Here is a 17,090-nt window from a genome sequence, read left to right on the forward strand (position 1 = left end):
CACTCCCTCTATGGCAATAATGTCCTTCCTCAGATTTGGAGACCAAAACTGTACGCAATACTCCATGTGTGGTCTCACCAAGACCCTGTACAACTGCAGTAGAACCTCCCTGCTCCTATACTCAAATCCTTTTGCTATGAAAGCTAACATACCATTCGCTTTCTTCACTGCCTGCTGCACCTGCATGCCTACTTTCAATGACTGGTGTACCATGACACCCAGGTCTCGCTGCATCTCCCCTTTTCCTAGTCGGCCATTTAGATCCTGGGATCTAAATGATCTTAGCGCAGAGGATCATTGGCTGCCCTCTCCCCTCCCCGATGGACATCTACACCTCCCGCTGCCTTAGCAGGGCAAAGAAGATCATCAAAGACAGCTCCCATCCTGCGTTTGGACTGTTCGACCTGCTGCCCTCTGGAAGGCGCTATAGGTGCATCAAATCCAGGACAAATAGACTCAGGAATAGTTGCTTTCCGAAAATTATAACTACTATTAATTCTAATTCACACATGCACTGACTTCACTGCCCAACACGGACTTCCATCTGTATATATGTATATATGTATGTAGCGCCGCAGAAATTGTGCACCACCTATTCCCGCCCCCATCCCCCCCCCCTTCTCCCTTCTGTTTTTTGTTTTTTCTGTTTCTTGTTTTTTGTGCTAAATTGTATGTATGCACTGAGTACGAGCAGCTTTCATTTTCACTGTACATGTATAGTGACAATAAATGGCATATCTATCTATCTATATCTATATCTAGATAATAGTCTGCTTTCCTGTTTTTGCCACCAAAATGGATAACCTCACATTTATCCACATTATACTGCATCTGCCAAACATTTGCCCACTCACCCAGCCTAGCCAAGTCACCTTGCAGTCTCCTAGCATCCTCCTCACAGCTAACACTGCTAACAATTGAATTGTACTGATGGTGGAAACAAGAACTATATGAAACAACATTTAATATTTAAGGAATTAAACCAAGGTTTTAAAATCAGTACCTTTATAATAACTCCCGTGGTGGGAAGGGTTAGAATTCTTCCTGGGATTGGTTCGGGCCAATGATCGATATCATGACAAACTGGAAAAAAGGAAAGTTAAAATTAAATTATTGATCATTTTCATAAATTCAAAAGTGATAGGAGCAGAATTAGGCCATTCGGTCCAAGTCTACTCCGCCATTCAATCGTCGGAGGTCCTCAGAAGAAGAGAAAAATACGCCTGTGGGCCGGATAATCTCGGGTTATGAAGCATGTCCCGCCAAAAAATGTGATGGGGCTGCAGCCCTCACCCCCAACCACCCGGTTCCGCGGCCCATGCAACATATAAACAAACCACACTTCTCACCAGCTTCCAGATAAGGCTCATTCTTGTCAAAATATTCTGGAGCAATCAACTTCAACAGGAAGTGGAAGAAGTTAACATATGGAAGTTTGCTAATCAGCACCAGTGACTGGAAGAGAAAGAATATTCACTGTTAGTGGAAACCAGTCATTGTGCTTGCTTCAAGATAACAATGAAATCTTGTCCTTCTCTCAAAACCTTGATTTCTGCACTAAAGTTTAAAATATAGATAAAAATGCACATTTCCAAATCAACATTCTAGTTAGTAAATACAAATATTTGCACTGCCCAAAATCTGAATAGGTGTCTTTATGCAGACAAGAATAATATGAACATGCATCCTCTATCATTTTAATGTTAAAATTTGTCAAAACCTATTTTCAAGAGAGTTACTGAGGGAATAAACTCAAAAGGAGTCGATTGGAGAGATTAGAAAAGTGGTTTAGCAATAGGAGGAGAATGTTGTGACGTTTCTGGTCAACTCTTATCCAGTCCCAACACATGTACCATCGAATTTACCACCTGCACGGATTTGGGATGTGGGAGGAAACCCACAGAGTCAGAGAGAGCATGCAAACTCCACACAGACAGCACCCAAGGTCAGGATCGAATCCGGGTCTCTGGCCCTGTGAGGCAGCAACTCTACCAGCTGTGGCAGTGCGCTACCCACTACCAAGTTTATGTCAAAGCTTCATCTAGCTTCTCATTTAGATTTTTGGTGAGAATCTTACGCTCTGAAATTAAAATGTATTGACGAACTACAATATCAATACCTAATACCCTTCTTGCACAATGGGATTAAATTGGCTTCTCCCTACTTCTTAACCAAGACTGGGGAACTGCTTGAAAGACTATGGAACTGTTCTTTTAAAATACATGTTCTTTTTAAATACGATCTTTTCAGAATTCCTCATCAGTTTGACTCAAATCCTGCTTTGCTCCTTTTTCCAGTGGAAATTTTAAGCCACATCTATATTGAACTTGTTTTGCAAGGCAATATGGAAAATGCATTACAACACCTAGTTCAGCGTGAAGCCTTACGTACAAAGGACTGTGCAAGCTTTATTTTGCTGGATAGACACAGTCTGAAGAAGAGTCTCGACCCGAAACGTCACCCATTTATTCTCTCCTGATATGCTGCCTGTACCGCCGAGTTACTCCATCGTTTTGTGTCTATCTTTGGTTTAAACCAGCATCTGAATGCAGGTTCCTTTAGTTTGCTGGGTCAAGTTTGCAACAAAGAGTAGATTTACGTATTTTTCACCAGCCAGCCAATTCTATCCCAACGATAGACACAAAATGCTGGTGGGACTGGGCTGGGTGACAAAATCAGCGGGACTGAGACTGAGAGAAGGAATGGGTGATGTTTCGGGACGAGACGCTTCAGTCTGAAGAAAGGTCTCGATCCTAATCATCACCCATTCATTCTCTCCAGAGATTCTGCCTGTCCCGCTGAGTTTCTCCAGCATTTCGGTTTAAACCAGCATCTGCAGTTCCTTCCTACACACTTTTATCCCTTCTCTAACTTTCAAGAGAGAGCTAGATGGGGCTCTTAAATATAGCGGAGTCAGGGGATATGGGGAGAAGGCAGGAACGGGGTACTGATTGGGGATGATCAGCCATGATCACATTGAATGGCGGTGCTGGCTAGAAGGGCCGAATGGCCTACTCCTGCACCTATTGTATATCCCAATAGTTTTCCCTCAGAATGGTAAATCTTTGCCAATGTAAAGGCAAAATGTTGTAGTTTCCAGAAATCTGAAAAGTAGTTAGACGGTGAATACCAAATTAAACAGCATCTGTACTAATATTGCAAGGCCACCAGCCAGCCAGCAGGGGGAACGAGAATACTGGGCAACGTCAAGCATTGAAGTAAACAGACATTTTTAAACAGAAATTACACCAGTATTGCTTGCACCTTGTTAAAATAACTGTGTATTGTTCTGTTTAATGCAAGGCAAATGATTGATCACGTCATGTAATGTAGAATATTCATGATTTTATCTAGTGCAGTAAATGCAATCTTCCACAAAACAATGGGATTTACCCATTCCTTCTCCAGAGATGCTGCCTGTCCCGCTGAGTTAATCCAGCAAAAGGTTAAACCAGCATCTGCAGTTTAATCGTACACATTGGGATTTAAAAAAATGTTTTTATTGCTTTAGACATTCCAAGAATATCATTGGAACATTGCTAAAGAAACTGCTCCTGGCAGATTTGAATATCAAACCTGTTCTGTAACTTGCAGACTGGTTTCAGCTCGCATCAGTCTACTGAGCAAAGCCATTTGTACTCAAAAAATGCAAAGAAAATTTAAGATTAGTAGCAAATATTGTAAATTGGTTAAGAGACAGAAAACGCCACAGGAGTTGTTTTTTGGGAACAGGAATTCATTACTGAAATCAATGATTTGGCTGATCGGAACAAATGTCATTTTCCCGGGTTTAGTGACGACACAAAACTAGGCGGGGAGGAGGATACAAAGAGTCTCCAAGTTCAGGTTAAGAACGAGGCAGTTGGAAAACGACGGGGAAAAATCTTTTTTGGTGCACGAAAAGTAGTGCAATTTTTAAATGGGAACATATTGGGACATGACGATGTTTAAAAGGGATGTCTTTGCCCTTGTAATCAAAACACTGACAAGTTAAGTGAAGGTGTGAGTTCGTCGATAGATTCAGAACTGGCTTACTGAAATTCAGAGGTTTGTGGTACAAGCACCTTGTTCTGGGGGGGGGGGGGGGGGGGGGGGGGGGGGGGGGGGGGGGGGGGGGGGGGGGGGGGGGGGGGGGGGGGGGGGGGGGGGGGGGAGTCTGTGACCAGTGGAGTTCCACATGGATCTGTGCTGGGACATCTGCTGTTTGTGATACATGTAAACGACTTGGACGTACATGTAGGTGTAAATATAAATTGCAGACGGTACAAACATTGGCCAAGCTGCTGACAGTGAGGAAGGCTGTCCACGTATACACGGGACATAGATCAGCTGCAAAAATAGGCGGAGAAACGGATGTTCTAATAGAGCATCAAAACAGACTTTTTAAGAATAATCTGATTAAAATCAGATTGGGTGTAACTTAAGTTAATATCTTGTGCAGCTTCACAGAAGAAACTTTGATTTTTAAACAACATTTGGACAGATACATAGATAGGGAGGGTTTCTGGGTCCAAGGGGAAATCGGACAAGGCCAACATGCTAGCATAGATAGTATTGACAAGGTGGGCTGAAGGGCCTGTTTTCTGGCTGTAGAACTCTACGAGTAAGAAAGGGACAAAACATAAATCAACTCTTTCAACAAAGGTAGACAAAAATGCTGGAGAAACTCAGCGGGTGAGGCAGCAACTATGGAGAAGGGTCTCGGCCCGAAACGTCACCTATTCCTTCGCTCCATAGATGCTGCTTCACCCGCTGAGTTTCTCCAGCATTTTTATCTGCCTTCGATTTCTCCAGCATCTGCAGATCTTTCTTAAACTCTTTCAACAAGGTCTGTGCAAATGTTCTTTGAAAATGACGACAGGCAACAGCTCGTGGCATCAAGCAGGTTGGGCCGTTTTTCTTGCCTGATGAAAACTGTCCACGAGTAAAAAAGGTTGTGAATTAGATCGTGAAAGTGGGACAGGCCCTTTACAGGAAGGGTATGCAGTGCTCCTCAAGTACCTACTGTAAATGTGTTTACAATGATTTAACGATGACAATTAATGACAGAACTGTACATTGTAATTTGCCAACACTAAAAATACAGCCTGCAAGCTAATCATGCTTCTCAATGATACAAGGGATGAAAATAACCCCTATTGTACACTGAACATTAAGCGTCAGCTTGATATGTATAGGTAGCACTCCAGGTTGTCACAGATGAGCATTCAACGTTAGTACTCAGCCACAATGCTGCCGAACATCATGTAGAATTGAAATCAATACCCGGCATTCTGTTCAGCTGCACGGAAGCATTTTTCAAATAGTTGGCATGTTTGTCTTCTGTCCAACAAAGATATATTATCATTTTATTGTTTGTCTGAAAAATTCAACTTGAAGCATTTACCTTTTGAAAGTAACCTCTTTTTAATGATTTGTCACGAACTTGTCTAAAGTAAACATATCCATAGTAATGTGCAGAATCTGTCTGTTAAAATAAAGAAAGATAAGGATGAGGACGGAAAAGCAACACAATTCGGTGTAGTTGAGATACAGCATGGAAACGGGCCCTTCGGCCCATCAAATCCACGCCGACCAATGATCACCCATTCACACTAGATCCATGCTATCCCACTTCCTCATCCACCCCCAATGCACCGGGGCAATTTACAGAAACCAATGAACCTACAATCCCGCACATCTTTGGGATGTGGGAGGAATGCAGTGCAATAGACAATAGGAGGAGTAGGCCATTCGGCCCTTCGAGCCAGCACCGTCATTCAATGTGATCATGACTGAGCACCCGGATAAAAATCATGTGGTCACAGGGAGAACATACCAACTCCACACAGACAGCACCCGAGGAGTTTGGTTTGATTGCATCTATGTATGGTATTATCCAATGAGAATGGATAGCCTGAAAAACAAAGCTTTGCACTGTACCTCAGTACACACGACAGTAATAGTAAACCTATATGTAAAGCGTTGAGTGTACATGTACTGTCTCCCCAAAAGGAGGCGCAGCAGTAGAGCTACTGCCTCACAGCGCCAGAGACCCGGGTTCGACCCTGACTACGGGTGCTGTCGGTACGGAGTTTGTACTTTCTCCCCGTGGCCTGCATGGGTTTTCTCCGAGATCTTTGGTTTTCTCCCACACTCCAAAGGCGTACAGGTTTGGCAGGTTAATTGGCTTGGCATAAATGTAAAATTGTCCCAAGTGTGTGTACGATAATGTTAATGTGCGGGGATCGCTGGTGCGTAATCAGTGGGCCAAAGAAATGTATCCGCGCTATATCCCTAAACTAAAAAATAAACTTTGAAATGCATTTGGTTGTAGGATTCGAGTGAATTCATGGCACTACACTCAATCGAGTATGATTATCACATCTGAGGTAACACCCAACATAATATCTATGAGCGAGAGCAAGATTTGAAAGTTAGATGTTAATCAGTTATTACCTTTGTGATTTAAAAAACATGAAAAATCAACAATCCAAACATGCACTACATGGTAACTGGAAGCATATCTAACCTTCAAGTAAACAGGAGCATCTCCATCATAAAGGCAGTCAAGGGGGTTCTTTTTGCTAGCTGACTGACGAATTCTGAAACAGAACTGTGTATCTCCGAGACAACCTGTTAAAGACCAATGCAGACAGATTTGTTACGTTTTACCCCCACTCTGCGAGCAACTTCCATACAATTAAAAAAAGATCTTAGTCAGTGCAATCTTTTTTATATATCGGCTGAAATTATAATAATAATAATAATAATACATTTTATTTATGGGCGCCTTTCAAGAGTCTCAAGGACATATTACAAAAATTTAGCAGGTAGAGGAAAAACAAGGGGAATGAAATAAATAGTAGAGACATGACTAGTACACAAAGTAAAGACAGAATACAATTCAAAACACAATACGAGGCAATTAATGCACAGATGAAAAGGGAGGGGGACGTGGGGCTAAGGATAGGCAGAGGTGAAGAGATGGGTCTTGAGGTGGGATTGGAAGATGGTGAGGGACACGGAATTGCGGATCAGTTGGGGGGAGGGAGTTCCAGAGCCTGGGAGCTGCCCTGGAGAAGGCTGTCACCAAAACTGCGGAGGTTGGACTTGTGGATGGAGAGGAGACCGGCTGATGTGGATCTGAGGGACCTTAAGGGTTGGTAGGGGGAGAGGAGGTCAGTGAGATATGGGGGGGCCAGATGGTGGAGGGCTTTGTAGGTGAGGGTCAGGATTTTGTAGGTGATCCGGTGGGAGATGGGAAGCCAGTGAAGTTGTTTGAGGACTGGAGTGATGTGATGCCAGGATTTGGTGTGGGTGATGAGTCGGGCGGCTGCGTTCTGGACCAGTTGGAGTCGGTTGATGTAGGTGGAGCTGATGCCAAGGAGAAGTGAGTTGCAATAGTCCAGTCGGGAGGAGATGAAGGCATGGATGAGTCTTTCAGCAGCGGGAGGTGTGAGAGAGGGTCTGAGTTTGGCGATGTTGCGGAGATGAAAGAAGGAGGCTTTAATGACATGGCGGATGTGAGGCTCAAGGGAGAGGGTGGAATCAAAGATCACGCCAAGGTTGCGGGCCTTGGGAGATGGGGAGACAGTGGTGCCGTCGATGGTGTGAGTGGGGTTATTGATTTTGCTGAGTGTGGCTTTGGAGCCTATGAGGAGGAATTCTGTCTTATCGCTGTTGAGTTTGAGGAAGTTATGTTGCATCCAGGTTTTTATAGCTGACAAACAGGAGTTGATATGGGAGAGGGGGGGGGGGGGGGGTGTGGGGGGATTTGGTGCCGAGGTAGATCTGGGTGTCATCGGTGTAACAATGGAAGTCCAGGTTGAAGTGGTGGGGTATCTGACCAAGGGGGAGGATGTAGATGATGAAGAGGATGGGGTCGAGTACGGAGCCCTGGGGAACGCCTTGAGTGACTGTGGCTGTAGCAGAGGTGTGGTTGTGGAGAGAGATGAAGTGGGGTCTGTTGGAAAGGTAGGAACGGAGCCAGCTGAGTTCAGAGCCTTCAATGCCGAGGTCTTTGAGTCTGGGTGAGCAGGATGTTGTGGTTCACTGTATCGAAGGCTGCGCTCAGGTCGAGGAGGATGAGGATGTTGAGGGAACCAGTGTCAGCAGAGGTGAGGAGGTCGTTGAGGACTTTGAGGAGAGCAGTTTCTGTGCTACGGAGGGGGCGAAAGCCAGATTGGAGGGGTTCAAGTAGGTTATACGCAAGGAGGTGGGAATGAAGTTGCGACGCAATGATACGCTCCAGGGTTTTTGAAAGAAAGGGGAGGTTTGAGATTGGGTGGTAGTTAATGAGAGAGGAGGGATCCAGACCAGGTTTCTTTTAAGATTGGTGCAACAGCAGCAGTTTTGAAAGCGGAGGGGACAATTCCTTGGGACAATGAGGAGTTGAAGAGATTAGTGAGGGAGGGGCAGAGAACGGGGAGACAGGACTTCAGCAGGGGAGTGGGGAGATGGTTGAGGGAGCAGGTAGTGGGTTTGGAAGAGCTGATGATTATACAAATAATATTATCTTAAAAGGGAGTGGCATTCCAACTTTCTGCTGGCTATGTACATATCTAATTTGGGAAAGCCAAAGTACACATTTGTAGACTGGGTGACGTGGCAAGATCAATGCGGAAACCAATTTGAAAACCATTAATAACGCAAAGATTGTTTTTTGTTTAGAAATACAGCGTGGGAACAGACCCTTCGGCACATAGTGTCTGTGCCAGCCAGCAATCACTCATACACTAACTATATCCTACACACTAGGGACAATTTACAGAAGCCAATTAACCTACAAACTTGCACATCTTTCGAATGTGGGAGGCAACCAGAGTACCAGGAGAAGACCCACACACTCACAGGGAGAACGTGCAAACTCCATACAGACAGCACCCGTACTGAGGATTGAACCGGGGTCTCAGGCGCTGTGAGGCAGCAACTCTACCGCAGCGCCACCGTGCCACCCATGTGCTTGCTGGAAACAAATTGTTTAAGTTTTACAGTCTCAATTTATTGCCAACATTAATTAATATCCTCATTGGTTTATAAAATGCGACTTCACTGAGATAGTCAAATTGATAATTCACTGTGCAATTATTTGGAAGTCCCGCTAATCGAGCATCTGGCTCTAGAGGTGCTCGCTTGGTGCTCACTGGGGGTTTTACGCACCATGCTCTCCTGAAACTCAACGGGACACTGGAAAATTATATTATCTTGCAACATTAAAAAAAACAAATTAAAAGCCGGTTTAAGATATGAATAGAGATAACAGCCCTTGGGTCTAGAAGCAGGAGAGGTGGAGAAAAGCAGAAGGAGGAGTCACAGACCAAGGTTTGGAAGAAGCCATTTCAAACTGAGAAAAGAACTTTCCTCACCAAAGAGTGGTGAAGCTGTGGCATTCCCTGCCCCCCCGAAAGCGAATGTGATCATGGGAAACAGCCAAGGAATTCGGTCAAGGAATATGGCGGGAGAACAGGACCAGGGTACTCGAAGGGACAATCGATCTATTCCTGCCTCCAGTTCCTACATTCGCATTAGGATCAGAGAGCACGCCCAAGGCGTGTTTAAGAAGGAACTGCAGATGCTGGAGAATCGAAGGTAGACAAAATTGCTGGAGAAACTCAGCGGGTGCAGCAGCATCTATGGAGCGAAGGAAATAGGCAACGTTTCGCCCCGAAACGTTGCCTATTTCCTTCGCTCCATAGATGCTGCCGCACCCGCTGAGTTTCTCCAGCAATTTTGTCTGCCCAAGGCGTGTTTGGTTACTCATGCCCCAAATTACAACATTCCTATGCTCCATTACTGATGATTAAAAGTACTCTTCAAATACACCACTGTTCATGAATTCAGAACTCGAGTTAAGGTGTAGTTCCCCATATAATTAACTAAATATCATACCAGTCAAGACTGGAAAGTTACTCACTTAGCAAAAGTAACATCAATGCCAATCAGACTTTAATTAATAAAATAGATTACATTTATATGTCATACGCCAACAATTATAAGTTAATGTCCCATGATCAAGTATTTCAACATCCAGCACAGCACAAGCTGTTGCAAGTCAGATTTACTGCTTTCTTGCTTTTAGTGCAAACGCACAAATTCTTACGTTGCGAGTCATAAACCTACCCAGACCAAAAACAAAAAGATCTTGATCACTAACCATCTCCTTGAAATAACGGATGGATGCTGAAGGGCAAGTCTGAGGTCATTTCCATATTTAACATGCTCCACAAGTGGCACTGCAAGGAACTTAGCACTGATTGTTTGAAAGACACAGCAATGGAAACAGGCCCTTCGGCCCACTCATCAGCTGTTCACACTAGCTCATCCACTACCTACAGATTAGGAGCAATTTGCAGAGGCCAATTCACCCGCAAACCCGCACATCTTTAGGATGTGGGAGGAAACCAGAGCACCGGAAGAAACTCATGTGGTATGTATTACTATATTTGAATGTGATGCCAGAAAATGGAAAAGATCCTGAATTGCTGTTCGATTCAATGAGTCAACTAATTGTTCACATCACACATTTCCCCCTATATTTAAATCAGCTTCTCTTTCATAGTGCCCATGTAAAATGTATTACATTTAATTAAATATAATCAGTAAAAGTACAAACTAAATCTTTATTTTGTGTTCTGTTAAATATGCAAAACGGTGGTTAAGTAAAGATTGTGGTTTTTGCTTTTGTTTGCAGTACGTGAGAATTCTTCACATGCGCGGCTAGATTAATGTCAGCAAGGGATTCCATTGGCCCAATCCGGCGCCAGAAAATAGGAAGCCTGTGCCCCAAAGATTATTTGATCGTTGGCTAGGCTTCGAGGTTAGCTGTAAAGGTCATTGCTCAGTTATGAATCACAAAATCCAACTACGAAGCTTCAACTGCCTTCTTATAGTTTTGTTTGAACATTACATATCCCTGATGCTTCAACCACATTTTGTCTCATCTTTACCTCCTGGGTTGTGCCCTCTGCACATCTATACTATTACTGAAACTCTCATCTTGACCACTTACGGTCGGCGTTGTATTTAAATTTGCGCATAAACGCTACCCTATATCGCTAGGATTACTCGCCGTTCCCCTCTGCTCCAAGCCACCAAGTTTTGTTCCGATCGGTGGAAGATCACAAACGTTATGAAGGGTCAAAAAATTGTGAGATCAGCAGATGGTCTTCTCGCCTGTCAGTCACCATGAAGGTAACGCCCCTTCTGGCACCCGCTGTTCCGGGCGGGGTGAGGAGAATAAAGCCCCGGAGGCGGGACTGAGTCCTCAAGTCGTGCTGATTGAGTCCTCGAGCCTTGCGGAGGAGGGAGACCAGCGAAGTGACCAGCGCCCGCTGTGAGTCCACATCGCACCCCCAACCCCTTCCCCTCTGGTCCCCCTCGCTGGCTCCTGCCCCCCTCCCCCGTCTTTTCTCCGAGCTCTCTGCCCACACCCCCCCCCCCCTGCCCCCACACCCCCTATCCCTCCTGCCCACCCACACCTCTCCCCCCCCTTCCCCCCTGTCTTTACTGCCAGGCACTGGATGAGCCGGCCCCTTGACCCCCTAGCACACCGCCCTCTTCCCCACATCCCCTTCCCCCTGCAGCCAACAGCCCCTCTCCCCCCCCACACCCACAGCCCCCTCCCTTCCCCCTCTACACACCCCTGCATAACGCCTCTCTCCCCCGCACAGCCCCTCTCCCCCCCTCTCCTTCCCCCCCCCCACCACCCACCCCGTGGTGACAGGAACCCAACAGGTCCCATTTATTCTGGTATTAGTCTAAAGGCACCATTTTATATTGTTTGGAAGCTTAAAAGACCAGGCTCAGCCTTTAACCACGTCAACCATCTTGGCACCATGTGCAAACTCCAACAACACTCCCTCTGGGCTTATTAACCATCATGCCGTGATACATAGTAAACAGAATCCATCACTGAACACAGTGGGACATCACTATTCACCACCAAGCAGTTTGTATCCATTTGTGCATTAACCAGCATCTGTAGTTCTTTGTTTCTACTCAGACAGTGGTGACTTGTCAAAGGTTATCCTCAAGTCAACTACAATTTCTCTCATCATCTACAACGGGTAACACATCACAAGAATCTTCTAAGTCACCTTTTGAAGTCAGTGCTGGAACACAGAACAATATTCTCCTTAGATATGTTGTCGTTTTACTTTTAATTGATGCTAGCATTTTTCTTTCTAACGGGCAAATATTTACTTGGATTAGGCATTTGGGTTCATGAGATTCACCAGCGGCTGGCCTGTCAGCAAAGATTATCAGCACGGGAGCTTGGAAAAGTCCAGAGCCAGCAAGCAGTAATTGGTTTTTCTGTTGGCTGTCCAAGCAATTAAAGAGAGGCAGGCTCCAGAGGAGCAGAGAGGGTGAGAAGATAGATTAAACCTGTGTTGGCTTGAGTGAGGAAGGTGAGCAACAAGGTAAGATTTATACAACCTGCTAGAGTAAAGCAGTGGGTTAGCAGTATCTCTGGAGAACATGGATTTGTGATGTTTTGGGTTAGGACCCTTCTTGGTTGTCCATCTGCAGCTCCCTCAAACCACAGATCGGTTGTAGTTTCAATTTCTGATCACCTTCATTCTGCGTATGAACTGCAGATGCTGGTTCAAACCGAAGACTATTGACTAGCTCCCTCAAACCACCAGATCGGTTTGTAGTTTCAATTTCTGATCACCTTTTTCTTCTGCGTAAGAACTGCAGATGCTGGTTCAAACCGAAGATAGACACAAAAAGTGGGAGTAATACAGCGGGACAGGCAGCATCTCTGGAGAGAAGGAATAGGTTATGCTTCAGGTCGAGACTCTTCTTCAGACAGGGTCTCGAACCTAAACGTCACCCATTTCTTCTCTCCAGAGATGCTGCCTGTCCCGCTGAGTTACTCCAGCTTTTCGTGTCTATCACCTTTTTATTCTGATTTTTTCCATTCAAGTCGGAATAGCTTTCCAAGAGATCTCAACCATCAATGACTGTATTTAGAAGTTTGCATTTTAGAGTAGCACAGGTTAATTTGATGAAGAGAGAAATAATAAAAAAAAATACCTGAATTAGAGTCTGGGAAGGACAAGTAACAAATGCTTGTTTTCTGCAAATATAAGAAAAGGCGATTTTTAACATTACCACAGTGGTTTCCCAAAAGTTAAAGTAGAATTTGCAGGTCGTCCGATACGAACCTCTTTGTCTGATAGTTTTGCATGTGGAGGATATATTACCTAGGAAGAAGCAACATACAAGCGCTATTAGCATCTTTACGCAATGCACTGAAGTTTCTATAATGCCACAAGCTCCAATTATCTGATTTTACCCAAAGCACAAACTTCATGAAAGTAGACTCTCATTCAGTAATTCAAAAAGGAGTAAATTCTAATTTATAATACAATTTTCCCCAAAAATAGGCGATGCATAACAAAGAACATACTGAATATTTTCTCTTGCACTTAACATTCAAAGGCAGTCAGCCAGAGTACCATGTAATGTTTTACAAGTTTGAGCTGGATAATGTTATCAAAACATATTATTACATACTGGAAAGATGTGCAAAACTGATACATAGACCTGAATTTTGTGTTCAGGAGTTTTTATTGTTTTCATTTATGTGTGAAAGGATTTGAGTATAGGAGCAGGGAGGTTTTACTGCAGTTGTACAGGGTCTTGGTGAGACCACACCTGGAGTATTGCGTACAGTTTTGGTCTCCTAATCTGAGGAAAGACATTCTTGCCATAGCGGGAGTACAGAGAAGGTTCACCAGACTGATTCCTGGGATGTCAGGACTTTCATATGAAGAAAAACTGGATAGACTCGGTTTGTACTCGCTAGAATTTAGAAGGTTGAGGGGGGATCTTATAGAAACGTACAAAATTCTTAAGGGGTTGAACAGGCTAGATGCAGGAAGATTGTTCCCGATGTTGGGGAAGTCCAGAATGAGGGGTCACAGTTTAAGGATAAAGGGGAAATCTTTTAGGACCGAGATGAGGAAAACTTTTTTCACACAGAGAGTGGTGAATCTCTGGAATTCTCTGCCGCAGAAGGTAGTTGAGGCCAGTTCATTGGCTATATTTAAGAGGGAGTTAGATATGGCCCTTGTGGCTAAAGGGATCAGGGGGTATGGAGAGAAGGCAGGAACAGGATACTGAGTTGGATGATCAGCCATGATCAGATTGAATGGCGGTGCAGGCTCGAAGGGCCGAATGGCCTACTCCTGCACCTATTTTGTATGTTTCTATGTTTCTAAATGTTTAAGTTTTATGTGCGATGCTCTGCTTTTCTCTGGGAAACTTCTTCTCATGTTGCACTGTACAACTGTTGCTTTGCAAGATGACAATAAAGATTGATTGATTGAAATAAGCAGGACAGTGATCTAAAAAAACCCCAAATTGACGCATTATGGCAAGCTCCAAAAGTCCAGGACCGGTGAGAATACAACAGAAATTGGATCACCTCATCCAATTATGCAGAAGAATTATTATTCTAATGGCCAGGCTTCAACTATCAAATGAAAATAGGAACATTCAGGTCAATATAAATCATTAAAAAAAATAAAATCAAAAGAGAAGGAAAGATGATAATATGAGAAAAAGCAAAGAAAATAAAAAATACCAATCTGAATTTTTTTTACTTTACAATCTCAAACAATAATTGAAAGTTAGATATTAGACTCCATGCTAATAAAAAAAAAATTCCAGGTTAGGGAGGTAGCAGATAAAATACCAGATAGACACAAAGTGCTGGAGTAACTCAGCGGGTCAGGCAGCATCACTGGATTAAAGGGATGGGTGACGTTTGTGTCAGAAAGAAGGGTCCCAACCCAAAACGTCACCCATCCTTTTTCTCCAGAGACGCTGCCTGACCCACTGAGTTTCTCTGGCACTTTGTGTCTACCGTCGGTTTAAATCAGCAACTACAGATCCTTCCGACACAAATGATCAGATAATGTTGTTACATTACTGATCAAGATAAAGACGATACTGGATGACTCCACTAATGTTAAAAAAGTACCAAAATATCTATTACATCTGCAGACAGCAAATAAGTTAAATGTCTCAACGGACAGGTAGTGGTGCTCAGCACTCCTATAGTACTGTGATGGATGGAGCTTTGTCCTTCATCACGTTTTAGTCTTTAGAGTGAGAAAGATCAACAGTCTGTCGCTGAGACAGAAGTAATACCAATTAAACTGCAGTTCAAATAGTTATAGAGTTGCAACCATACACACAATTAACAATATCATATATACGGTAATTATGGTAAGATCATAGACTTAAATTATCATGTAACTCAAGAAGCTCAATATTTTGTCCAAAACATTTTGTCTTGACATTAAATAAAAGCAGTTACATCTTCCTCATGTTATTCCTTACTAGTGATGCCTCCTTAGTGTTTCAAATAGGATTGCAGCTCCCAGATTATTTAACAAACAGTGTGTTGCATAAATTGCATATTATTATTCAAGTTTGAGGAAAAGGTACTAGTTTACAGTTTGCAATTAGCTGATCATACACAAGGATCAATTAAAAAAAAATCAAAGACTAAAGAGGCAATCCTCATGCTTTGAAAATTGGAACAGCTTTGATAATGTACTCATACATTAGCTATTAAAGATAGACACAAAATGCTGGAGTAACTCAGTGGGACAGGCAGCATCTCTGGATTAAAGGAATGGGTGACGTTTCAACCTAACACAGGTCCGGACCCCCAAGTTAAATCCTTCCGAACCCATGCAAAGACGTTTCCATTGACAGATGTGTGAGGCAGTGAATGAGGGGGTGGAATCATGTGACAGTCTTATGACATGGGCCATAAAATTAAATTAAAATTAATTTAACGACAGACAGCTCCTGATGAGGTTTAGGGAATGGGGGGGAAGGGGGAAGGGGGGGATTCATAGACAGGAAGCTCCCTGGACAGGGTTCAGAGTCGGGGGAGACAGGGAGCTCCAGGCGGGGTTCAGAGGAGAGGGGTGTTCAGAGTCATGGAGCTCCCCCAAATTACAAATAAGGTTCAGAAGGAAGGGAGACAGTGAGCTCCCGGCGGGTACAGGGAGGGGGGGGGGATCATCTTCACCTGACCATGACATTCGCACTGCACCCGACGTCAAGACCAAGTTCGGAAACAATCGATATTAAGACGCTGAATGCTAAGGCCCACTTTAATATTTAATTGCTACTTTGCACATCACCCTCCTAACATATGTGACAAGCAGTGGTGGTGATGGTCCGTCAAGATACAGATCCCCCACAGGGGAGAGGGGTTCAGAGAGCGGGAGCGGCCGGCCGGACACAGACAGACTGTGGTAATCCCCCCAACCCCAACCCCGACTCACTTCCACAGCCTGCCCCAGCTCCAGGTCGAAGCCCACCACGCACACGCAGTGGACCCAGGCACCGAACCTGTCCCAGGGCAAGGCCGGAGAGGAGCCGGGGTCGCGCAGGAAGGCCGGGCCGAGCACGGCAGCAGCGTCCAGCAGCTGCTCCAGGTCGAGGTCGAGGTCGGGGCCGGTCAGCGCCCGCAAGGCCATGGCGGCGCCGCTCCGGCAGGCCCGACGCGATGACGCATTCTGCCCAAACTCCACCCGACGCGATGACGCATTCTGCCCAAACTCCACCCGACGCGATGACGCATTCTACCCAAACTCCACCCGACGCGATGACGCATTCCGCCCGAACTCCACCCGACGCGATGACGTACACGCCCAAGCTGTACGTCTGACGTAATGAAAGGTGTTGACATTCCCAAACTCTTGCCCTCAACTTCACTTGTGGCCCCCTTCCACTTTATTTGGCACATGCGACGATACGCAACTTACGTGGACTATCAGAATAACAACTTTACTGTCTCTTGTTTGTCCCCGCCTCACACCTCTGGCCCATTGAATGAAGCCAAGCTCCTGATTGACGTATCCGCCCGCTCCGGAGGTCCCGCCCTCCCTCCACTCGCGATCCGTCATTGGCCGAGCCGTGTGTCAGTCCGGAGGTCCCGCCCTCCCTCCACTCGCGGCCCGCCATTGGCCGAGCCGTGTGTCAGTCCAGAGGTCCCGCCCTCCATCCACTCGCGACCAGTCATTGGCCGAGCCGTGTGTCAGTCCGGAGGTCCCGCCCTCCCTCCACTCGCGGCC

General features: G+C 44.9%; 1 protein-coding gene across 1 annotated transcript in view; it reads right to left on the minus strand.

Moving 5' to 3' along the window:
* dennd6aa (DENN/MADD domain containing 6Aa) overlaps window positions 1–16,541 on the minus strand; it is a 37,176-nt gene extending 20,635 nt beyond the window's left edge. Inside the window, exons 1-7 of the mRNA XM_055647555.1 lie at window positions 16,299–16,541; window positions 13,152–13,190; window positions 13,021–13,063; window positions 6,512–6,615; window positions 5,387–5,467; window positions 1,350–1,455; window positions 1,004–1,083 (exon numbers count right to left, since the gene is read on the minus strand). Of these exons, the coding sequence (XP_055503530.1) occupies window positions 1,004–1,083; window positions 1,350–1,455; window positions 5,387–5,467; window positions 6,512–6,615; window positions 13,021–13,063; window positions 13,152–13,190; window positions 16,299–16,493 (648 nt within the window). The 5' untranslated portion in view covers window positions 16,494–16,541. The remainder of the gene's footprint in view (window positions 1–1,003; window positions 1,084–1,349; window positions 1,456–5,386; window positions 5,468–6,511; window positions 6,616–13,020; window positions 13,064–13,151; window positions 13,191–16,298) is intronic.
* Window positions 16,542–17,090: the final 549 nt, after the last annotated feature.

The sequence above is a fragment of the Leucoraja erinacea genome, chromosome 16 (assembly GCF_028641065.1).
Source record: "Leucoraja erinacea ecotype New England chromosome 16, Leri_hhj_1, whole genome shotgun sequence".
In the NCBI taxonomy this organism is placed as follows: domain Eukaryota; kingdom Metazoa; phylum Chordata; class Chondrichthyes; order Rajiformes; family Rajidae; genus Leucoraja; species Leucoraja erinaceus.